Source organism: Rhinolophus sinicus, chromosome 2 (assembly GCF_057876585.1).
Source record: "Rhinolophus sinicus isolate RSI-liver-muscle chromosome 2, RSI-T2T, whole genome shotgun sequence".
Taxonomy (NCBI): domain Eukaryota; kingdom Metazoa; phylum Chordata; class Mammalia; order Chiroptera; family Rhinolophidae; genus Rhinolophus; species Rhinolophus sinicus.
In genome coordinates, this window is record NC_142502.1 from 175571838 (window position 1) to 175597276 (window position 25439).

Consider the following 25439-nt stretch of genomic DNA (forward strand, 5'->3'; position numbering starts at 1 on the left):
AAGCCAGGAGGAAGAGCAGGCCCTGCTACTGGGTCCCCACAGAGGGGACAGGTCAAGCCCAAAGTTTATAGTGGGGACTAGGACGTCCAGAATTGTCAGAGGTTTCTGTGAAGACTGACCAGTGGGGTGGGCAGTAGGTGGGATCTGGAAGGCAGGCAGGGTCAGAATGAGCAGGAGGCAGGAGAGAGGGCTTTTCAGAAACAAACCGCCACAGAAGAACGGGCTGGAAGACACATGAGAACAATGTTCCAACGGGGCCAGCTCACAGGCTGTCCCTTCTCTGGCCCATACCTTTTGGGTCAATAAAAACACACCCCCTCTCCCTGTCCTTGTGTCCGGATTCAGTGCGGGCAACAAGATCACATGGGCTTTAGACCTTGGACATGCAACAGCTCAGCTGGCACGTTTTAGGATAATAAAGAAGGCTCAGGGAGAGGTGGTGCTTCCTTCCCCCAAAGCTCCGATTAACTCTGGAATACGGGTGACACGTACACGGAGGAGGACACAGCACAGTTAGAATTCTGCCAGCAAACATTCTAAAATATTCATGAAATACGGGACAAGGCCTGACTGTTAACACTGCAACTGGTTCGCTCCAATGGAGTGACAAATGGGCGCCAAGCACTGTCACCTGTCCCTTTGATCTTTCCGGGTCCCACCAGAGAGTGGAGGGGAGAAGCGAGCGGCCCAGGGAGACGTCAGAAAAGGGGGCTGGAGCTGAGCTCCCCGAATGGCTCGATTTCCATGTAAGAGGGTGAAAAAACAGTGAATTTCTTTAGACTGGAAGGCAAAATAATTGATTCTCCAAGACTTACTCCATCAAAAGTGATTAGTGGGGTCCCTGGGGATTCCACTGTACCACACTAACTTTCTTTGTGAAAGGAGCATTGTTATATACGCAAATCTCAACAAATGGCACAAGCAAAAAGCAAAATGTTAAAAAAACAGTAAATTGGCCTTCAGAAGAAAATAAGGAGGAAAAGAATAAAATGAACTCCTGGCTTCCTTGGTTAAGAGCTTCTTCAAAGCTTCCAGACACGCTGAGAGGGAAGCACAGTGCAAAATTGCTGCGATTTAACAGGGCGTCTAATTAAAAGGAGGGACACGAAGGGCCTTTTCTTCCTATTCTGCCTTTTACTTCTTTCTGTGCAGGGTTCAAAAGGATGACAACTCAAGGACAAAGAGTTATGTCCCCAAACAACAAGAAGTAGCACCTCGGCTACTGAATTACTGGTTTTTATATCCTTCCGTCCAACAAGTATTGTCGAGGCTTGCTATGTGCCAGCTGCTATGCTGGGCGCTGAGGTCACAGAGAAGAGTAAGACACTGGCAGTGCCCGCGGGGGAAAGGGAGAGAGAGTTCAGACAACCATAATACAGTGTGGTGTGTGCTAAGGCAACAGAGCGCGTAGCTTCCCGAGGATGGCAGATCACCAAGGCAAGGCCCTCCTCCCGCCTCCCACCTCAGCCAAGGGGACGTTCCATGAGTCCATTCTATTACACTTACAAAAAGTAAGGCTGTCAGGGGGAGGGGATGGTGAGTGGCAGCTGAATGGGCCTGGGTTTCCTTTCGGGCTGATGAAAATGTTCTGGAACTGGAGAGTGATGATGGTTGCAAAACCTTCTGAATGTATGAAATGCAGCTGAACTGTGCCCTTGCAAATGGTGAATTTTACGTTTCTGTGTATTTTACCCCAATTTAAAAAAAAGTAACATATTCTGAGGTCACATTCCATTTGAGCTCTGTGTACCACTTCAAGGGCTGACCGACAACCCCTGAGACAGGGAGGTACCCTCAGATAGTGAAGCTTTTCCAGAGGCTGGCCACTCGCTCTCCTGCACAGTCCTGCCCCCCCCTTCCCCCCAGGCTGGGCTTAATCAGAGATGGAAGGAGCCCATCAGGCCACCTCACAGCCTCCCTTTGAAAAGTCCACCACGAACTGCTCCCAACAGCATGTTCTCTGGAGCTTTGCCTGGTCTAATTTTAAACCCTCTCCTATGGCAAAGCAACCAAAGTGCTACTCGTCTCGAGAGGAGTTTGCTATTGTGACGTTTACTTCTGAGGAATGTGGCTCATGGCCTCGGCACAGTCTCCTTCCTCTCACTCCTTAATGCTTCCCGACACCACCATTCTATGTCCAGTTATGTGTGGCCCACCTCCTCTTGGTGGGGGCAGTTCACCAAGCCAATGACTGGGGAGGCCCCCAGGGGTGAGGGTGGTGGGGGAAGAAGAAAGGGAGAAGGTGGAAGTGGAGCTTTCCTTAAATCTGCAGAGACCGCAAGCCAGATCCTTTCCTTGGATTTGAACTTAGCCACTCAGCATTGAGCTCATCACCTGAATCTCCCCCCTTCCCATGACTGTGCAAATACTAAGCTTCATGTTTGTGTAGCTAGCAGTCCATCTGTTAACACGCTGGCCAGACCGGGGCCTGATGGCACAGAACTGACCCAGAAGTAGGTATAATCCTGTCTTCTAAATGTGCTTAATACCATCGATAATCTTGTCACATAAATCTCCCAGTTAGCAGTGAGCTGCAGCTATTGCTGCTAGACTCCAAGAATCTTTCAGTAACAGATTCCACCTCCTGTAATCCATCTCCTTTCTTATACCGATTTCAGCTGCCATGTTGCTCAGCGCTTGTGAGGGCCGCTGTGATCTTTAAAGGAGCCGTTTTTTGGAGCAGTCTCTTGCAAACTTGGACAACTGAACCAACCCATTCATTCTTTTGGTCTTTCTGAGGGACCCTCAGCATCCCTCTGCACCTCCGTACCCACTGACAGCAGTTTCTACTATGGGGTCTGGTCGGTACCTCGGTCTGCGTCTTCCCTGTAACCTGTTTGTTTGAGGTGGAGTGTAACTTTCTACACCAAAGGGTGTTGCCCTTGATTTCTCTGTCCCTTACGGTCATCCCGTAGTCTCCGTGACTGAGGACTCCAGCACTGCCAGCTTGGGGTCTCAGCGTCACCAAAGGCTTGGAGGATGTGATTAGCTCAGATGTTTCATATGTTCCTCCAAAGAAATTAAACCCAAGTCATTAAGTCACTTGCAAAATGTAAGGTACCAGTGTGAACATCACTGGGCAGAGCCAATACTTCCCAAACATAGACTCTGCTCCCAGAGTTTCTGCCTTTCTAATCCCCAGAGGGCAAATCTGGGAGGCGGGGGCCTTTCTCCAGGAGCGTGGTACACAACTCTGCTTCCTAACCAATCCCTGATGGCTAAAGAATAAATAACCTTTGAGCAGCACTGATGCCTGCCCCAGGATGGACTATGGGCTGCCAGCAACAGCTGGGTGAACAATTGGGCTGCAGTCTAATTTCATACTCAGACTCACAGGGAGAGCTGGGGAAAAGACATAGCTCAGACCCACCAGACTGACTGGAGCCTCCCTGGGGATTTCTTGTCTCCTAAAATAGGCCCATAGAGCTTGGCTCACGTTTGGGGACAGTGTCATGGAAGTGGGTGTGTGGATTTAGAGAGGCCTTCTGCCTGAGGCGGGCCCACCTGGGTCACTGGGACCAGCACTGTCTTGTAACTCTGTAAAATGACCTGTTAGAGATAACACAAAGTATGACCTCCGAAGACGTGGTGTGGCCGAGACCATAGCTCCAGCAAATTTTTCTCCTTTCAATAACAATGAGATAAAGAGGAATAGAGACGGCAGCAAAGAGAATTTCCTTCTGAATTAAAATCAGGGAGAGGCGAGGAGCCGTTAGTGCTTGGAGCTTTTATTTGGCTTGTGTGGTTTTCTGATTTAAAGAATTTCCTTGATGGCTTTCTGAGTTTGATCAAGAGACGTCTGCCAGAGGAAGAACCAGCGGAGCCTGTCCATTCCCATTTTCTTACTCCAGCTGAATAAGAGACCTGACAGAGGCTCCCTTTGCATGGCGGCTACAGTGAAAGTCTCACCCCACCCGCATAAACCCCTATCTCTTTGTAGACACCTGCACGTATAAATGACACACCAGGCGCCTTCACGTTCTGAGGGACAGCGCCGTAGGTTGTGAGAGGGACGTGGCAGGCCTGGTGTGTCTTGCTTTCATTGCCCTTTGGACGTTCTCCAAACTGGAGCCCACATGTTACAGGAAGCAGGCAGGTGGTCACTAGAAAGCTTGTGGAAACATTTTATGACATGGAGGAAAAAGGTGTGATGCTGTTTCATTTGGACACAGCGGACAGGAGGAGCAGCGTTCTTTGCAAAACACCAGCACCACTAGGTAGACTTCGTGGAAGGAGATACTAGGAAGAGAGCCTTTCGTGGAGTGTAGTCGTTTCCTAGGGCAGCCACAACAAATCACCACAACCTGGGGGGCTTAAATGACAGGAAGTGATTCTCCCTCAGTTTTGCAGGCCCGAAGTCCAAAATCAAGCTGTCAGCAGGCCACACTCTCTGGAGGCTCGAAGGGAGAATGCTTTGATCTCTTCCAGCTTCTGGTGGTTCCAGGCCTTCCTTGGTTTGTGGTGGCATCCCTCCAATGTCTGCCTCCATCTTCAGATGGCCGTCTTCTCTGCTTGTCTGGGTGTCAAATCTCTCTCTCTCTTGAAGGGATACTCATCACTGGATTTGGGGCCCACTCTGATCCAGGATGATCTCATCTGGAGATTACGTCTGCAAAGACCCTATTTCCTAACAAGGACACATTCAGAGGCTCTGGGTGGATATACAACTTGGGAGCCACTGTTCTAACCACTACATGGAGGGTGCCCTGAAAGTAAAGTGCTGTCTATTTAACGCTGCTTTCTCACTGATTCAAATGTTTTTAAAGAAGACATGGGTTTCTTTGGAGGAGGCCCATCGTGAAATATCACTCTGATTCCCACCTGGTTTGGTGGCAGTGGCTGGGAAATCTTAGCAACATCACAGTGACCACAGGACAGGGTTGGGGCACAAAGCCTAGACCCCCAGTTGTGTTCTCAGCGCACAAAGCGGATGGATGGCTGACTGGCATCCTGGGAAGTTCCCTGTGGGGCAGGGCAACCTCAGGCAGCTGCGGAAGCAACTGCCAGTTCTCCAGGAGCCTCCAACACCACCACCCCAACTGGTAGGCACCTTTGGGCCTTCTCACTCCCCACCCTCCACCACCACTCCTGGCTCAGTGTCGGTGCCTAGAATTGTTAAATAACAATAATAATAATAACACATCTGAGTGTGACATTTTAATAGCCAATCTGTCATTTTCCTACTTTATTTCTGAGCTTTTTAAGAACTGTGCCCTTCCTGCACAAAACATCAGGGTGCATTTATATTAAAAAATGAAACTAATTAAAATGTTTGAAAACCATAAACCACACCGCCATAAAACAGCAGCAGCCCTATTTTTCCAGTCTAAAAAGATTTTTCTTCCTCATCTTGTGGTCTCGCCTGATGTGCAAACTACCGGAGCTGGGTGGCACTGCGAGGTGGGAGCCTGGAGGCAGTGGTGCTACCTCTGAGCGAGGCCTCTGGTTCCTCGATTCGCGTGGCATGTGAGGGAAACAAGGCTGGAGCAGCAGCCAGAGGCTCAGACTCCGATGGAGAAGGCCGGGGGACAGGCTACCCTTAAGGTCATCAGAACGCAACCTGCTTACTGAGTGACGCTGTTCTCGGAGAGGTTTTCAAAGGCAAACACCAGGGCTTCAACACGCAGTCATTCTGGGTCCTCACAGAGCCGAGCAAGGTGTGTGTGGCTGCAGTGTAAGGTCTCTCAGCTGTCACTGCTGGTGAGTCCACACCACAAACCTTATGCCCCAGAATGGGCGGGCACTGGGGTTATTCTCCAATAGGGAAGCTGCCCTTACAGAACCAGCTGGCCCATAAGAACCTGCTCAGTAAACAAAGTGTGCACATTTGCTGAATGAATAAACAAGAGAGAATCCAGGTGACGTGCAAAATCCCGGGCAGGTGGGGTGATGGGGTCTAGAAGGAAAGGGCCAACCCAGTACACTAACAGGCCAGACAGAGTTTCGCTCAAGGAGCAGCAGGAGGCAAGAGGTGTGTGACTCCCTCAGAGGAACACGGGGTAAAAACAGCAAGATGTCATGGATTAAATGCTCACAGTTTGTGTTTCCTCAGCTGAGAGTCCAAGTCCTTAAAATATTAGCTCCCAGAAATTTATCTTGAAAACAAAACTCCTATTTCACATACTGTCACCACCGTTCCCAGCATTTACGGAGCACTTGTTGTTTGCCCAGTGATAGGCTAGGTTTTTTTTACCTGGAATTTCCCTGATTCATACACGGGTCCTATAACTTAATATTGTTGTTTTCCCTGCTTTACAGATGAAGAAGATAGGCCACAGGAGGGGTAAGCACTTTACCAGTGACTGAGCCCCAGTCTGACCGTCCTTAAGCCCTGTGTTCTTTCCCATTCATGCTCTGCCTTGCACGGCACCAGACTCACCTGCATTGGAGCGGGGGCCTGCAGCTGACATTTGGCTGAAATGTGGGACACAAGGCGGGTGGAAGTGCGGAGATGAGAGACAAGGCTTGGTGAGGTGAGAGGAGGTGGGTCCCCAAAGGCCCTAAGCCACTTTATCTTCAGGGCAACTTTGGAGTAATTGCATTTTTCTTTTTTTTTTTCCAAAGCAGAAGTGTGACAAGATCAGATTTGCAGTGGTGGGGAGAACGGATGGCAGGATGTGGGCAGAGAGGCTGCCTCTGTGAAATTTGTGAAATTTGGTGGAGGCCTGGACTATGGCAGTGGAAGTAGAAATGGAGGGAGATGGACGGACTTCAGAAACATCTGCAGGTGAACCTGACGGGCAGTGATGGGGATGGTGATGGATGGGGACAGTCCCAGGGGCTCGCACAGCTGGGTGGATGTGGACCTGGCCCTGTGCCTGGTCCACACAGGGGAGGAGCAGGTCTGAGGCTGAGGGTATGGAGTTTAATTCTGGGCATTCAACATTTGAGGCTCCTGGCAGATATCTGAGGGCGGACATCCAGGGAAAAGAATGAGGAGTCAGAAGCATGGGCTTTGAAGCAAGAAAGGGCTGAGTTCAAATCCTTCTTCTACCACTTATGAGCCAGAGCACTAAGCCTGCTCCCCCGGCTCTGAAACTCAGTTTCCTCATGTGTAAAACAGGGGTAATTGTTGACTTACCACATGGCGTTATAAGAACTGAGACAAAAATACGTAAAACTCATGGCACGGTGCTCGGGCCTCCATAAGTGGTTTAAAAAACAAAAGAAAACAACAAAAAACATAGCTATCACCACAACCGCTAACAAACAGAAGGTGGGTTGGAGCCCGGGACTACTCAGAACACGGTTCTGGATTTGAGATCATCAAATACAGATGATTTTTTGTCATGAAAGCACAGTAATTGCTTTGTAAAATGCCTTACTTTGGGATCCTTTGAATCAGCGAGGAGTTCCGTGCATTTCAAACTTGCATTTAATGTGTTTTGTAGGCTATTGACTGCTGTCACTGAGATGCCACACGAAGAATGAGAGGTAGTCACGGAGCTTCTCTGAAGTGAGAATATACGACCAGAGACAAGTGGAATATGATTTTCAAAAGGGCACAGCTATTTTTTTTTAGTGAAGCAGGTGAATTTCCATGACTACACCTTCTTCTACCCACAATTCACTTTGATAGCTCAACACATATTTACTGAGCACATAGCAGACAGGTGTGAGGCGCGAGCAATTTGAAACCTAAGAAGACAGGATCTTTTGTCTCGACCCACATCCTAGAGGGAGAGATGAATAGAGAGGGGAAGGCCACCCACTGAAGGCCAGGGCAATAATAACAACAGATCCCACCTACGGAGTGTGTACTAGACTCCAGACACTGGTGTAGACATTTGCATTATTAACTCATTTTGCTCTCTACCCCACACCTCAGTCAAATAGATGGTATTATGACCCCATTTTACAGAAGAAGAAACCAGGCTCTGAGAGGGTAAGTAATTTGCTAAAGGTCACACAGCTAGGAAGCAAAAGAGTCAGGCTTTGAACTGAGCAGCCCGAATCTGGAGTCTGTGCTCCTAACCCCGTCACTGTGCTGGCAGACAGGTGTGTTAAGCACTTACATGTCTGGCGTGTCCCAACCAGGGTTGATTATTGTGGTTGGCTAACCAACTGACCATTTCACCCTCCATGTAAAAATCCTTTTAGTCCTGACTTGCCCTGAAATGAGAGCCCCTTCCTCTTTCTCCAGTCACCCCCAGCCATGCCAGCCAACAGAGGTCAAATTTGAGATCCTGGAACACCTCTATTGACACAGGGAGTCACTGATTTGCCAATGACCAACAGCTTCAGCACTGCCCACAGAGTTAGCAGTGGAGAATTTCTTCAGCCCCCAGAGTCCCTAGATGGGGCAGGGTCAGCGACAGAGGGACTTTTGAATAGTCAAAGCCAGGACACAGGACGAGCCTCCACCTGCTCTGCCCAGCTCTGCACGTGGGGCAAAGACTCAGAGCTTCTTCCCCTACCCTCCTTTCAGACTTTCCTTGGAGGCAGCCACTCCTCTGCTCTGAGCCAAGTTCTTAGCTTTGATAACAAAAGATGGAACCTGGTCCCAGCCAGGAAGCCCCAAGGGTCTGAGCTAAGAGGTGGCACAGCAAGCACATGATGGATCCTTCAGGGTGGCAGAGCAGGACCGAGAAGCCCGCTGGAGTTGGGTGTTGGCCAGCGGGACTCATTCCCCCAGGGTTGAAACTGCCGATGGTTGTCCGGCTGCCTGAGCATGGCTGCACTGGTGCTCAGGTCTTTGCCTCCGAAGGAGCCAGAGGCGGGCGTGAGTGACGGGGCAGGCTACTGCTGACGTAGTGATGCCCCAGAGCCCACCTGGGCCCCGGCTGTGAAGCCAGAATTCCAGGGACATAGATATGTGGACTCGGGAGGATTTTGCAAGAAAAACCCACTCTCCTATTGAAGGTGGCAGTTACTAATTTCTGCTGGGAGGAAGGGTCTTTCTGGAAGTGCAATTCTCATTTTACAGAGCATTTGGACTTGCAGGTGCAGACTTTCCCCATCGCCATGTGAGCTGTCAGATCAATGGGGGCCCCATCAGCCTGGTGAGGGAACCGCTGGATCTCAAAAATGGATAATCCCAAATTCTGAGCCCCAGTTTCTTCCTCAATTATTTACAAGGAACACGATGTGGTGCAGCAGAATCTAATTCATAACGCCTTTTTAATGCCTTTGTAACACAACATTCCCTCCTAATCTCAGCAGATGACAAGTTGCCACTATTGAATTCCCACTAATATGAAGTATGAGTACAATATATTTTGTCCAATATCCTCTACTCAGCCTAATAATATGGGGGAATGAAAATCAGACCCCCAGCATATTCCTGATGCGTGAGGCGAGTCTGTCTGCTCCTGGCTGGGGTAGAGGCTCCCGTGCAGGGCAGATGGTGGGCAAGGCCCTGAGCGCAGTCGGGGTGAGCGGTGGTAGCAGGGGGCTTTTCTTCTCCCTCCAAGGGTGTTTCTCACGATCACCCTCGCCTTCAGAGCACAGGGTGTCCCCGCCCCCAGCAGGCCTGCGTCTCCACGTCAGAGCCGCATCATGAGGAGCAGGAAGCTGGAGAGCCTATGCCCGCCATGTGAGCCTGGACGTCGCATAGCCTCACTGTGATGGAATAACGAGGACGGTCACAGCACTGGCCTCCTGCAATCCTTGTGGGACACAGGGGTTGACATGCGCACAAACACTTAGAACCCTGGCTGGCTCAGAGTCAGCACTCAATAAACATTAACGACGGTGATGATGATGATGGCGACGATGGCGGCAGCAGCCCCAACGACACATCTGACCTGAGTTGCTTCCTAAGACGGCTTCTGAGTGCACAGGGTTGAAGTGCCCCCTTGTGCCAGAATGGACCACAGCTCTAGCTTGCAAGACACTTGCTGCTGGTGAGGTTTATGACCACCACTACACACAGCACAGCAGAGGCTTCCCCCGTAGGCCCAGCTCTAGAGGTGCTGGAGAAAATGACCACAAATACACTCCAATGGCTCCAGCACTCTACTGGACCCTCCCTCTCAAAGACCTGGCCTTCCCACTGTTTGGCCTTCCCACCTCGCTACTGTGGGCAGCTGCAGAGCCTGAGGGGCAGCTGCAGTTAGGAGAGGAGTGAGTGGCATAGCTGAGTTCTTCCCCAAGGCAGACAGGCTGCCACGAGTCACCATGGGGATTCCTCTGTGACACCAATCCCACAATTACCCAGGCGGCCCTCCTGGGGGCTGGCTGCCCTCCCACCCAGGCCTTGAGTTCTTCTTCACATTTCAATCAGGCCCATGTTGGTCTGTGTTAAGTGCCATCGTTTGATTGGCCTCCATGGTAGCCACTGTGATTGGCACTTCCATTTCTCTTAATAAAGGAAATTACTTGGTACGTCAACTCTCTATGAATTTACACAGATATTTTCTTTCTCTTTTTTGACGGTGGAACATTTACTGATTTAAATATTTTTTTATTGCGGTAAAATATATATGACACAAAAGTCGCTATTTTCACCATTTTTAAGTGTATGATTCAATGACCTTCATTACATTCACAATGTCATGCAATCATCACCGCTATGTACTTCCAAAATTTTTCATCATCCCAAACAGAAACTCTATACCCATTAAACAATAACCCCTCTACTCCAGCATCCTGGTGACCTCTACTCTCTAATCTACTTCTTTCCATCTCTAGGCACCAGGGAATTTATTTTTTTCATGGGTTCTCTGCCTTGCTATTTCACATGGACCTCATAACAACCCAGGGAAGTGGGCATTGCTGTAACCAGCTCATTAACGTCAGGAAACTGAGTCTCAGAGAGATGAAGTGTCCTGACTTGAGGTCACTCAGCCAGCGAATGTGGTCATGGGCCTTGAGCCCCATCTCCTGCCCCTTGCCTAGGGCTTTTTTCTCACCTGAGGCAGCCTCCTCAAAGATGGCATTTCCCCCATTCCAGGGAGGACTGCTCCCTACCAGGGTGGGGTGTGGAGACAAAATCCATAACAAACAGTAAGCTTTTCCTTCTCTCTGTTCCCCAAGCAATGCTGAGCTTACAGAGAAGGCTGCGCAATCATGGCTGCTCTAACCTTGTTCCGACATTAAGGGACAGCCCGTGATTCTAAGGTATGTATACTCCTCAGCCCAGGGTTAAATCTAACAGAACGACTGACAGACCACCAAGAGGGAGCAGTCTCCTAGAGCTTGGGTATTGCTCCTCGCCCACCTGGCAATACCTGTGGGCAGTTATGATGGCCTAGGCTGCCCTTCAGTGATGGAACAGGCCAAAGCAGTCTGACAGCAGCTGCTAAAGTGAACACCAGCCACGTACTACATCCTGGACCAAAATAAGAAACCCTGAGAAAGAGAGGCTGTGACCTCGAAGCTCAATGCAGAGTCTATGCTACTATGACTTGTCTATGAAACAGAAAAAGTCAGCTGATCAGAGAGAAAATGCATGAAACTGCGCCTGGGCACCTAGGAGGTGTGGGGCTGGACCACAGAATGCGACCCGCACTGTGGTCCTGACATTTGTGGTTGTTTCAAACTATTGATGAACAAAACTGCTTCTGAGGGGAGCCTGCAGCCATCTCTCTAGGAGATGCCAGTATCACGGGGAAAAGATCATAACAGAAAGATGGTCAGCCAGTTGCTTATCCCACAAAGTTCACTGAGGATCGCTCTGGGTGGGGCCTGTACAGAGCTAGATGCCTGGAGTTAGACTGACACGGGCCTGCTGAGTGGTCTTGGGCAAGTCGCTAGTCTTTCTTCTCTGAGTGGCGGTAATGATCGTCACCTCGGACGGCTATGATGAGGACTTACAAAGTTAATGTTGGGAAAATGCTTAGAATAGTGCCCAGAACAAAGAAATTACTAGACGAGTGCCTTAAATTAAATACACAAATGCAAAAGGCTGCTGAGAAGTACAAGCAAACAAGAGAAAAATCCCAAGGAAACACTGATATTTGGGAACAAAGGGTGTGAATGCAAATGTTTTGGAGCGATGGGAGGGAGTGCAGGACGGCCGGCAAAGGCCTGGATACTTAAAGCCCGGACTGCCAGGGTGGGCTCACCACCGGAACACAGACCCTGTCTGCGAGCCCATGGAGGCTTCACTCCGGCTCACCGTGCAGGTCCCATCTTCATTCTCCAACTCATGGGCACCCACAGAATTGACTCTTGCTTGGAATTTTGAAGGCTGACAGAGACATAGGTAGAGACGATATAGGTAGAGATGATGACAAAAGCATTCGTCCTCTCTACCCCATTTATAGGGGCCAAATACATGAATAAATACTCATAGGCATGAATTCATCCATTCTGTCCTCAAACACTTATTGAGGACCTGTCTATGTGGGCATCACATGTATCATATTCCTATGGAGTTCACTGTCTAGTAAGGAGACAAATGAATAAATGGGTAAGTGCCATATATTATAGGTATGACACAGGGACATAAACAAACGTTTTATGGGAACAAGAGAAATAATGCTTTTTTTTTTTACACTCCACAGAAGTGGTAACGTTTGTGGATTGATAGGAGTTTTTCTGGGCAGACAAGAGAGTGGCAAGTGCAAAGGCCCTGGGGCAAGAGAACTCCTTTTATGTTTGGGGAACTGTGGCTGAAGTGGGAGGTAGGGGTGAGGCTCTCAAGTGGTTCAGGCACACAGTATGTTGGTGGATTTCCCTCAGACAGACACACAGCTCCATAGAGACACAGGGGGTGGTGGCAGTAAGCTACATTCTGGTGTTGGCGTTCAGGGAAGCAGATAGCAGCACCTTTGTACACAGTAGCAATTGCTGCGAATGAGTGACTAATAGGGAGAGGGTATGCACAAAGGTCACTGAAGCTACTTTTAGCAAGCCAGTGTGCCAGGTGAGGTCTGGAAAATGGAAGCAGGCATCCCCAATGTCACTTGGGAGCCCTGCATCAATGGAAGCAGTTGTTTGGTTTACTTATTTTTACACAACTAGGAAATATATTAGCTCATGTAACAAGAAGCCCAGGGGCAGGCAGGAATGCAGCATTAGGGCTCTGGTTCCATATTTCTGGAATTCTCTTGCTTTGCCTATTCCTTGTGTGTTGGCTTCATCCTCAGGCTTGTAACATGATGGCTATAGCAGCGCAAGGCATCATGTCTGGACACGACAGTGTCCCGAGGAAGAAGGATTACTTTTTTCTTGTGACTCTTCTTTGGAAGAAAACCTTTCCCTAAAGCCCCCAGCCCCATCCCTAGACAGGATTACTCTCATGTTCCATTGGCCAGGATTGGGTCACATGACCCTTCCTAAACCAATGATGGGGAAGGGGATTGTTATGCCTGGCTTACACTCATCATAGTCCCAGTGGGATCCAGGGTTCACTTCCCCCAAAGCATGGGAGGTGGTGGACACCTGAACAGAACAGGTTCTGTGAGGAAGGAAGAGGGAGAGAAGATGGATGTTGGGGCGACAGCCAGCAGTACCTATTCCAGACCCCGAAGGTCGCTGTGTCGGCCCGACATGGGTCTCTCCCTTCTGCACTCCCACAGTGAGAGCTAAGGGACACACCTGCAGGCGTGCCACTCCACCTTCCTCTTCCTACTTCCTACCCCCCAGCCTGCCTGCGTTAGGGCCACTTCTGACCTGATGAAGGAATTCTTTAAGTAGTAGGTCAAGGACCTCTATCCTGTTCAATGCCAGTCTGGCCCTGAGTTGGGTTTCTTTCTAATCTGGAAAAGGGCTATCCTGTGCTCAGAGGGTCTCTGTCCTGCCAGAGAAGCTTCCCCAGGATAACCTCAGGCAGCTGCTGTTCTGAAATCACAGAGATGATCACAGAGGAGTCACAGCCGTGGTCCAGGGCTGGCCAGGGAATGAGGTGAGTTGGGCAAATCCACTGCCGACTAGGGAGAGAAGCCTTCAGTTTGGGAGGCAGAGCCCAGCCCGCACATTATAGCCAACCAGAAACAGAACCCACTCAGGAAGCTCCTGATGGGTCTGACCATCCATGAAGCTGGGCCTATGGGTCTGTCAGACATTCAAGTCTATGTTTCTAAATTAAAGAAGTCAAATCTGAAAGGATGAGTGACTGGGATCCTCCCAACTTTCCCCCACCGTCCCCACCCAGGATCTCTTCGCCAAGGGGAGTATGGTGGGCTCTGATTCTGCACCTCCAAGTGGGAACACCACCGGAGGATATGGAATGTGAGTGACTCCTTCCACGACTTGCTGGCAACCCAACAGGGAAACCCTTGTGGCCCTCTGGGGACAAAAGAGGGCAGGGGCTGGAGAGGAGGGGAGAGAGGATAGCAAGCTTAATGGCAACTCCTGGGCCTCAGGAGCAGGTCTAGCAAGGAAGGGCCTGTGTGGAGAGGTAAGTGTTTTCCTTAAGAGACTGGCAGCCAGCAGCCAAGTGTTTAAGTCGAGGGACAGAGGTGCTGATGACTGGCCTTTTGTGGTGGGCCTGCACCTTATTCTACCTCCAGCTCCAAGGATTCCTTTCGTGGTGCCAGAAGGTCCACAGCTTTCACCCATCTCCTCTAGGAAGCAGGAGGAGGGAACCTGGGAAGGCAGGACGCCTACCCTGATCAGTAGGAAAGGTGTGTGGCAGGTGTCTCTGGATGAACACTGAAGCTCTGCTGAGCTCTCAGGGCTCTTGATTTAACAGAGGAAAACGAGGTTTCTCGCCTATGGATTCTAGAGGGGCAAATTCACAGCACACATTACGACTAGTTAAGACTGCAGCCAGAGGAGCTCACAGAGTTCTCCTAAACCTTCATTTTAGGGCAGTGAATGGAGTGTTGTTGAAGGTGATGGATAATCAGCTACGTTACATCAGCTGAGCTCTGCAGGAACTTCACAATGACTTTGCTTGGGGGCACGACGCTTTGGGAGGTTTCGTGCCAATTCAGCTGCCTGTGTCATGAAAGTGAGTAAAACAGGGACAGGGTCAGTCTGTGTTTGGAGGAAAATTTCCTCCCTGAAATGAAACTAAATCTGTAGATGCTGATGCGAAAAGATGATATCAAGGGGCATGAAGCTGTCCTTTTTATGTTTATTTTCCCGAGTTATTTTTAGTGTTACAGACAGTTCTCAGTTAACAAACGGGCTGGGCTCTGAAAGTTCAGTTGTAATTTGGTTGTTTAGATTTTGGAACATACTTTCCCTATAAAAAAACAACGTTATAAATGGTGATGAGATTTGCAGGCTAGTCCTCCAAAGCCTGTTTAACCCATAATGTCGCTAAAATACTGTCCTTTTGTAATGAAAAAAAAAAAAATTGTTTAATTGCAACATGAATAATGAAATGAAACAGGGAAAACCATTACAACTGAATAAGAAGTAGATATATGTTCATCTTGAATGATGCTGTTTGCAGAAATACTAATTTAAGAATAGGCCTTTCCAAGGGCTTTTTGGGAATTGCATGGGATTTAGTCTATTTGGGAGAAAGAGCCATCAGGTTGTCTGACCTCGGGCTACTGAGCATTTGCTCACATAACTGGCTCCCCTTCCTGATTTCAGACTTGACGGAACATCTGGTCAGAATTCATTTTCCCATGTAGATTTGCACAGGGAGAAATTCACTGGTCAAATCCATGAAGGTGGTCTCCTTGGGGTGGATTATTTATTCTGATTCAGGTGTTTAGCATCTGTCCTTGTGAATGTCCTGGGAATAGAAGTGTTTCAGTCCCACCAACTCTGTGGCAGTGACAGGATCACGTGTTGGAACCTCCAGGACTGGAGGCCCAGAAGTGGCCAGTGGGGGACTGTCAAGCACAAGGCACCCTGTGAGGTTCCCTGGGGGCTAGCGGCACTGCCTTCTCCATGGCAACACAATCCTTGCTGGGTGCCTTCTTTCAGACCTCACTAGGCAGCTCTTGGTGTGGATAAGATGTATGTAACCCAGGTGTGTATAGGTCACGCATGGCCCAGATCTCCTACATCAGGCCATGAAAAGGAGAGTAACAGACTGACCCTACCCTTTCTGCCTGAGGCATGTGAGCCTTGACTGGGAGCTGGAGGGGAATAATTGTGTGTTAAGCATATATGCTAGAAACATTGGGTGTATGTTGGCAAAATGACCACAAACAATACGTCCCATCCTTCTATACCTGCCCCTTTGCAATGTGGAGTTGTAGCACCTTCTATCAGGAGGCAGGGTCTATTTGGCCACTTCTTGAAACTGGCTTGGCCATGTGACTGCTTTGGCCAATGGGGTTCAAGCAGGCATCAGGAAAGCACTTGCGCTCTAGCCTTGCCCTCTTGCTGCTGTTGGAAACCTGAGACCACCATGTGAATGAGCCTGAGCTAGGCGGATGGCGGATGACCGGATGCACAGAGGAGAACTGAGACGCCTTGGCCGACAGTCTGCTAAGCACAGATATGAGTGAGGCCACCCTAGATCAGCCACTAGCCACCAGCCAACCAGAAGCTGACCACACACCAATGAGAAAGCCCAGCAGAGGTCAGCCAAGCCAGCCCAGGCCAGAGCTGACAGCTGACCCACAGAGCTGGGATGGTTTTTCGCCACAAAGTTTTGGGAGGCTTATTGTACAGCAAAAGCTAACTTATACATACACATCTCAGTGATCTCTTCTGCCAACTTTCCTTTGGAATCTAGATGATGGCTCATCTTTCACAAATGTGGGAAAATGCATAATCTCTTCTGCCCTTTTATTGCCTCCTGAATCAGAAATTTAAGACGGAGCCATGCAGGTCTACCCTCCTTAAGCTGTAGACTTTGAAATGGGTGCTTTGGAAGTCACGACATTTTCCAACACTTTTGTGACTGACAGATGGGTTTTAAGTCAATGAAGGCACAGCCCTAATTGTGGCTGTTGCTTAGAGTGTGGGCAAAAGCCACTAGCTCAGGACAAACATGCATAAGTTGTCTCACAACGCATTACCAGTGCCTGATAATTTATCAGAAGGGAACTCACAAATTCTCATGCACGGAAGAAGAAACAGTCTTTGGGAGAAAATCACGCACAATCTGGAAATTCATCACAAAAAGGGCTTGAGTGATTCTCCCAGCCAAGCCCATTCAGCAGTCTTTGATTTTCCACGTGAATAAAAGAGGAAAGTGTGTGTGGGGGGGTCTGATTCTCATTCTGTGCAAAAGTTCCTTTATCCATTCACGGACTCCCAGAACCACCTGAGAGGAGGAGGCCGTACACACATTCACATGACTCTCCACAGTAATCCCAGCCTAACTCCCCGAAGAGGAGCACCTCTCCAGAGAATTTAGGGTGCATGCAGAGGACATTGTCTCCTGGGTCATCTCTGTGATGACAAATATCCATCCTACAAGCCCCAAATGCATATAAATGTCAAAACTCTGGGTGTTTAGTGCTTTGAGAATGGAGCCTGCAGATTTCATGGCCTCTTTTGGTTTTCCTCAGGCCTCTGACATAGGCGAAGCCTCTCTCTTCCCAGCCCAGATTTATTTTCCAGGGCTTCGCTCCCAGGAACGACGGGAATGTTTCAGCATGAGTGCTCCTGACCACAAGGAAAAAAAAAAGCCCCTAAAACATTTCACAGACATCAGCAAGGATTCTGCAAAGTCCATTCTTTCAAGAACAAAATTGCATTTTATGAAGCTGTCCCTTTTCTGTTTCATCTGTCAAGCAGGTTTGCTGAGAATAATTTAAATTTCATGCAGCAACCGCGGGGCAGCGCGGCTGCCTTTCCATCCTACAAACAGGTCTGGTGCACGTTTTCACTTCTCAGCACCAACCGCCACCCCCCAGGAACTTGACGGCCTGGAGCACAGTGCCAGTGGTCGGCCAGGGACTGGCACTGTCCCAGCTCTCAGCTTTGCCTCAGGCCACATCAGTCAGGGGAGGGGACAGCCCACTGAGCTCACTTCAGCCCTCCAGCACCAACCACCAGGGGAACTCGTGCTCCCCAAATGTACGGGTACTTGGTCCAACCCGATCTCTGATTTAACTTTTTAACTTTTATTGAATGCTTAACAAGTGGCTTGTCCTGTTGTAAGCTTTTCCACACAGATTAATTTAACCAAAATCCTCACAACATCTCCATGGGGAAGATGCTATTGTCATTCCCATTTTTTAGACAACGTAACTGAGACTCAGAGACATACTCAGAGGTATGAGACTTGACAGAGGTAAGAGTCAAATCCAGTTCTGGCTGATGAGACAGTTTGAAATGCTCACCGGCTGTGCAGTACAGCATCGACATCGTTTTGGCCTAAATTTTCCCACCTACTACACAAGAGGTAAATACAGTAAGACCTCACTTGACGTCATTGATAGGTTCTTGGAAATGGCGACTTTAAGCGAAATGATGTGTAACGAAACCAGTGTTACGAGAGGCTAATTGACATAAACAAGACTTAAATTCCTAAGGCATTTTCTGGACACAAAAACATCACCAAACTTCTAAATAAAGACCCAAAACACTTCTAATATTCAACATTCAAATAAATGTGAGCTACACATACATTTAAGAAAGACGAATTAAAAACAAGTAAAAGAATTCTTTCCAACCCACTTATTCCAGTCCAGGGCCCAGGGTGGTTGGGAGCTTCTCCCGCCATCTCAGGGCACAGGGCGCGACCCCCACCCTGGACAGGACGCCCGTCCATGGCAGGGCATAGTCATACCCACATCTACACTGGGATAATTAAGACATGCCAATTCACCTTATGTGCACATCTTTGGGATGTGGGAGGAAACTGGAGTCCCCAGAGAAAACCCACAGACATGGGGAGAATGTGCAAACTCCACACAGACAGTGGCCCTGGCCAGCAATAGATTTTTTTCTTATCAGTGTTATAGTGAAACGATGCTGAACAAGTTATTCGAGGACCTGCAATATGCCCATTTTCTTGCTGAAAGTCGGTATTTGCTGTCAGCTAGGTGGTTGAGAGGATGGGAAAAGTTGCCATAACAGTGCTGCAATAATGGTTACCATGGTGAATGCAATAGTACGCAAGGCAGCCTGGGGTGGGGAAGGCGCCAGTCTAGCCTCACTCTGTTTCTTACTGGCTAGGTGACCTCTGCAAGTCTTGTTTTCTCTGGGCCTCACTCTTCTGACCTCAAAATAAAAGGGCTGGAGGGCATGATCGCTCTGTTCCTCTTGGGCTCTGGGGACCTGTGTTCTAGAGGTTCCAAAGCTGATCTAGGTCCCAGGAAAGCAGTTTATAGGTCTGAGCAGAGAGAGAGAGAGAGAGAGAGAGAGAGAGAGAGAGAGAGAGAGAGAGAGATCTGGCCAGGCCCTCCCCGTACCCCAGTGGCCCAGGAATATGTGCTTGTCCAATTGGCCTTCATAAAAAACCTGCAAAAAGTCCTCAGGCCACAAAAAAATGAAGAAACAGAAAAATCAACTCAGGCCTGAAGGTAGCAGTGACAGAAAGAATCGTCATCACTTCACTAAGCAGCCGCAGGGAGCATAGCCAGCCTTGCCCATGCCTGAGATCTGGGACCATCCCCATGGTGTGGCAGAAGCAGCTCAGAAGTGGGAATGAGCTGGTGACCAGGCCACGGGGCCGGGGCATGACGGGGGAAGGGCAGGCTGTCTCTCGAGACGTTGGTGTGGTGGCGTGGGGTACCGGAGGGTGCTCACAGCCCCAGATCACGTGACATTCACCCTGCTCGATGCCCAGTCCAGGAGGGATGCTAAGGACTGAGGGATGCTCTGTCCCCTTCTCGGGGACCTTTCTCTGAGTCCTCAGAGGTTGCTCTGGTCCACGCATGGCACTCACTGAGGAAGCCAGACCAATACATTCAAGCAGCCTTTCCTACACGCTGGGGCAGCTGGAACACACACAGAGGAACACAGAGCTCAGCCCTGGGCTTCTACGCAGCTCTCTCCTCACACCCCTGCCTTCCACCAGAATGGGGTCTCACCCTGTTTACACACTGGGCTTTCCTTTGAGGAAAGGGCCGCATGGCTGAGAAAAGCTCTTCAATCCCTTCACTCAATCATCTGGGTTACCAGGTAGTGCTGACTCAGTTTCAGTGTGGGGCCCATTACATGCCTTCTTCCCTCTAGCCCCTCTTGCTGCCATGTCACCTTGGCCAGGTCCTGCTTCTATGTCACAAGGTCGACTTGAGCCTCAACCGTTCAGAAACACAATTTCATTTCCCCACCCGCTTGGGGCCTGGCTCCTGTTTCTTATCTGGAGATTTGTCTTGTCCTCTTGGTGAGGCTAGAAATGATCACCTTTCTTTACAGTGGCATGGCCTTGTCGCCACAGGCCTTACCTGGATGACAGTGACAATGGTGACAACAGCACCTATATAGGACTTACCACGTGGCAGGCTCGGCTCTGTGCTGAGCACTTTACTTGTGTTTTAAATCACAACCCTCACAATAATTCTGGCAGGCAGGTGCTGCTACCTATTCCCATTTTACAGAAGTGAGGCCCAGAGAGGTTAGGTAACTTGCCCAGGGTCGCTCAGCTAGCAAGAGATAGAGTGGAATTCAAATACAGGCAGTTTGGCTCCAAAGTCTGCCTTTATCCACATGACTAAGCTGCCTCTGCCATTAATCTCAATGGGACAGACATTCTCGGGTCATTTGGTCCCACTCTCCAGGCCACAGATTCATTCTATCCCAGCCCATGACCTTACTGAGGGCATGACCCCCACCCCCTAGTAAAGATTCCTCATTGTTGACCAGTTCAGGCCACTGTCAACTAGGCAAGGGGCGAGACAAAGCCACTGGGGGCCAGGCGTGTGGGGGGCAGCAGGATGGCCAGAGTGGTAGAAAGGCACCACGGCTCAGACTCAGTAACAGTCCCCTGGACAGAAGCCACTGCTGGCTGCTGCCCTCACTGTCCCCTGCACACCCCATTCTCCTGAGCACCCCCAAAGATTCCAGGGCCTAATCAGGCACCTTGGTTTGATCAGACAAGCCTCTGCAAGTATGCAACTGGGCTGGAGCTGGTTACAGCGGGAAATGTGCCAACGAGCTGGCTGTCCTCACAGGCATGAACTTTCGCCCCCTCTCCCCTCCCAGCCACCCAGCTCAGCTCTTTCCCAGCTGTTGTTTTCTGTCTGAGGCTGGGTTCCTTTCTTCCCATGTGCTGTGGTTTGGGGCTCAGCCAGTCAGGGATGGTGAATATGGAGCCAATAGGGAGCTGTGTGCGGAGGGCAGCCCTGTGGGCGGGCCCGCGATTGCTGTCTCCTCCACTTCCCTTGCCTGGTAGAGCTCAAGCCCCTGCTCCAGGCACAGATGACGCTATCTCTAAAACGGCCCCATCCTTGAGAGGGCAGAAACCATCAAGTGGGCTCCCAGCTCCAGCTTTTCTCTCCCCATGTGGAGCCCCCAGCAGTCAGCTCCAGAAGCTGCCATTTTCCAGATGGCCAACAGCTGGCCTTGCCAAGTGGTTGCCAGATGTGGCCGACATGGCAGCCGGCTGGCTCCAGTGGGCAGAGGTCACTGCACCGGCACAGTCCTAGGGGCTGGCGCCCACGGGAGGAATGCATTTGGTTAGTCTGGGGGCAATGTGCCCAAATAATCCTTCCTCCCCTCCCCTCCCATCCAACATTCCTTCCCTCCCCACCTCAGTGGGGTGTTGTTTTCATAACAGGAAAATAAAATCAATAAGGCTCTACAGCAAGATGCACGCTGGCCTCCAGTAGCCCCATTGTCTCGGCCGCTCCGGGCTCTGCGCCGGCAGCACTCACAGTTATTAATGGGAAGCAAGGCTGAAAGGGAGTTTTGAAAACCACAGAGACAAAGGCACAGCACACCTGGAGTGCGGCTTTCCAACACCACAGGCACCTCACAATGGCTGGGGCCGGGGCTCCCTCCTTTAACTTCTCTGGCAACTTTTACAAAAGCAGGAAAGAAAAGACTAGGCGTGTGCATGTGTGTACACACACACACACACACACACACACACACACACACACACACTCTGGCCTGGAGAAGGCCCCTGGGAGGGGCTCTGAATAGCTGGCAAAGGCAAAGGTGGCCTGTAGAGCCCCTGCTTGGCCGGCAGAGGGGACAGGATGGTAATGAATGGGCTTCTTGCCACCAGACATGGGCCCCAGGGCTCTGAGCAGCATGAGGGGGACCAGCTCAGCCCAAAGCCAGGCAAGAGCCTTGGTGACATTTTCATCTCGATTCTTGGTTACCAACGCAGCCCAGTCTCTGCTGTCATTCCCGAGGCTGGAGCTGCCTCCAGAGGAGAGGGAATGACCTGCAGCGAACACCCCCAAGCCCGGCTCCTGGGGCCCGAGGCCTGGGTCCCCGTGGAAGGTCCAGGCTCACCTTGACCAGTTCTCACAGACTCGGGGTGCCTCAGTATTCTCAAGTGTAAGGTGAGGATGAGAAAAGTACTGCTCTCACGCGGTTGTCTGAGGCTTGGACGAGACAATGGTACGAGAATTCTCAGCACAGTGGTCAACAAATGATGGGTTTATGACCATTTATGATTTACTGCTAGTCAGTATTTTCTTGCAAACCCAAGTCACCAGTGCCCCCAGGGGGACTTGCCTGGTTTAAATCCACTCATTTAGGGATTTTGTATTGCCAACGTGGGAGTTTCACTGTCATTTCACTCATTAAATAGCATTTAATCAACACGGCATAGGACAATGAAGAGCCTCAGCACCTGCTTGGCTCCCTAACAGGTTAGTCGCAGAAAGAGACATGAATGAAAATAAAACCATGTTAACTGAAACAGTAGCCTGGCCTCGCTCCGGGGGACGCCAATACTCAGGAGAACGCAGTGTCCAACACACAGGCTGTAAGCCTACAGAACTGGCCCGGGCCTCCAGGGCAAGCAGGGCCCACTCAGCCTGGCTTCTGCTCAGAGAGGACATTAGGTCTTACCTTGGTGGTGACAGCAGAGGCAGAGCTGGCCACGAGGCTGGTGATGGCCTCACTGCTGCAGGTGGTGCAGGGAGCAGGGGCCGTGGCAGGCGTGGGCAGCCGGGAGGGCACCACTGGCAGTGGCAAGAGGCCGGGCCGGGCACTGAGGCTGCTGGCTGTGCTGCCACCGGCCCCGGCGGTGGCACTGCAGACGCTGGTGGTGCCATGCGTCCCGTTGGCACTCCACTCGCGGCGGTCCCAGCCCACCCGGTAATCTCTTTCGAAGCGGCTGTGGTGCCGGGACATCTCGATGGGCCTCGGCGGCTCCTCACAGGGAAACAGAGGCCGGACCTGCTGGCACAGAGTGGAGAGGACGGTGACTTAGACAAACATCGGCCCTGCTAGGACGCAAGGAGAGCAGTAACGCCCGTCAGCATCTATTAAGCACCTTCTCTGTGTGCAATAAAGGGCTTTCAAACGTTAGCTCATTTCTTATGCACAGCAAGCCCACAAAACATGGATCATTAGCCCCACGTCACAGACGAGGAATAAATGGCTTGTCCAGGATCACATGGCAAAAGTGTAGCAGACGGGATTCGAACCCAGTCGCAGTTTAAAGCAAAGCTTTTTGCTCTGCGGTGTCACACTGCCCTGACTGGCATGGATGTGCACATTTTAATTATGGTTGGGATTTTATCTGGATATCCCCAGGCTGAAAGCAAGATCCGGTGGACTCCTCAGGCCACGCTTTCCTCAGTGATGGCGTGACAGCAGCCCCGACTGTACCCTCACTTTATAGCAGACCAGGCCCTTTACATCAACCTCACTGATCCTTACAGGAGCCATGTGTTGGAAAGGCATGGGTCATCTCCGATTTAGGGACCAGGAAACACATTAAGAATCAGTGATTCCCCTGAGGTCAGAGAACTAGAAGGTGAGCATGTGGCCAGGAGTCCGGCCTTCCCGTCACAGCTCAAGGTAGGATACAAGTCTGAAAAGGTGTTAAGATTTCCTCGCTGGCACAAGAGACACCATACTCCCTGGCCTCTGTTAACCAGACCATCTCCCATGTGGCTTCCAGGAATATCCAAACATAAGGCCCTCCGTGTTGTCATGGAGACAGACAACCAGGATCCTCCCAGGGCCCTCTGCATCATGAGGACGGCATTTTCCTCAGCATTGTGGGGACTTGCCTGGCTCCCTGCCCAGCCAGGTCTGATGTCACCCTTGGTCAGAAAGGATGTAAAGACCTAGGAGAGGCTGTCTCTGTCAGAGAGGCCACAGCGAAGCAGAGGCCACAGACGGGCAAGTTAGGGTGGCGTCTTCCCTGCACATCACATGCCCAGCCCTGGCCAGGGCTCAGGCAGGATTTGCTTTTCTTTGACTCTTGCATTCTCCAACCATGTCCTGTCTTGGGTGAGTGCCTGGAGGTCAAGGACAGCTCCTGGCTCATTTTCCTATCCCTCCAGTTCAGCTCAGCCCTGGTGGGAGATTCTGGAATTATTGGCTAGTGGATGGACAGGCCACTTTTTTTTTTTTTTTTTAAATTTCTATCAAGCCCGATCCTATTCTGGCCTTTGCACATCCAGACCTAGTTGTCAATTTCTAATGCCACAGAGCTAGAGCCTGGGCCCAATCTCGATAACCTGCTACCTATGTCCTACTTGTGAGGTTGCTCAGGCCCTGGCAGCAACTGTCCCTTCCCTTGGCACTGTCCCCTCTGCCAGGCACATGGGGCAGACCTGAGCTAAGCCTGTAGGCCCACATGAAGCAGAGCTGACCATGACGTCTTAACCTTGGGGGGTGTGTACACCATTTACTTCGTCATTATGCTTCACAGCTTACACAATGCCACAACAATCTTTTAAAAATCTACTCAATGTTACATAATAAAAAATAAAAATGAATGCCCTCGTTGACCACCCCTCACAGACTTTTCTTTAGAGAGTTGTCTAAACTTAGCTCTCGTCACTTTGCCTCCTCCTACTCTCACTGTAACCTGCTCCGAAGTAACGTTTGCTCTGGCCACGCCTTGGGAGCCATTCTCACCAACGTCCTGACGGATCTGCTGATTCAATCCAAGGGGACACTGATGCCCTTGTCTTTCTTGACTTCTCCCACATTTGGCGTGGTTGATCTCCTCTCTCTCTCTCTCTCTTGGAAACTTCTTGGTGGTTCCTGTGACTCCGTGCTCCCTCCTAGTTTTCCTCCTTCCTCTCTGCTACTCCTCCCTACTCTCCTTTGCAGACTGTTCTTTCTTGGCTTAGCCTTGAAGGTCCACCTTTTCTCTTCTTTTCTCACCCTACACATCCTCCCTGGATAACCTCAATCAGCTGTCTCCTCTTTACCGATGACTCTCTCTGTCCTAAGTACCACAACCGCCGTCCTACTGCCTGCAGCACACCTTTACCTGGCTGCTCCACAGGTACCTAAATACTGTATGTCCCTAAATTAACTCATTTTTCTTTTGCCCGGACACTCCTCCTCAGGAATTCCCTTTCTTAGAGAAAACCATCCCTTTTCCCCATCTCCATCTCCATATACGACAGGGCGGTCTTCTGCCCCAGGTCCTTCTCAAATCTGCCCCCATTGCCCTCTGCACATCTACCACCCCAACTCAATGTTTTCCACACAGATTATCTCAACCAGTCTTCCTCCCTCCAGCCTCTCTCTTCTGATCCATTCTCTATCCAAGCGCCTTCATGACATTTGAAAGCACAAATCTGATCACA

General features: G+C 50.3%; 1 protein-coding gene across 5 annotated transcripts in view; it reads right to left on the reverse strand.

Moving 5' to 3' along the window:
- The window catches only part of KLHL29 (kelch like family member 29), a 293337-nt gene that overhangs the window by 114384 nt on the left and 153514 nt on the right, over positions 1 to 25439 (reverse strand). For 4 of the 5 annotated variants that reach the window (XM_019757347.3, XM_019757114.3, XM_019757417.3 and 1 more), the window contains one exon: positions 22729 to 23058. In XM_019757347.3, the coding sequence (XP_019612906.2) occupies positions 22729 to 23013 (285 nt within the window). In that variant the 5' untranslated portion in view covers positions 23014 to 23058. Of the gene's footprint in view, positions 1 to 22728; positions 23062 to 25439 lie in introns of all 5 variants that reach the window. The other variant, XM_019757277.3, reaches the window with a different exon arrangement.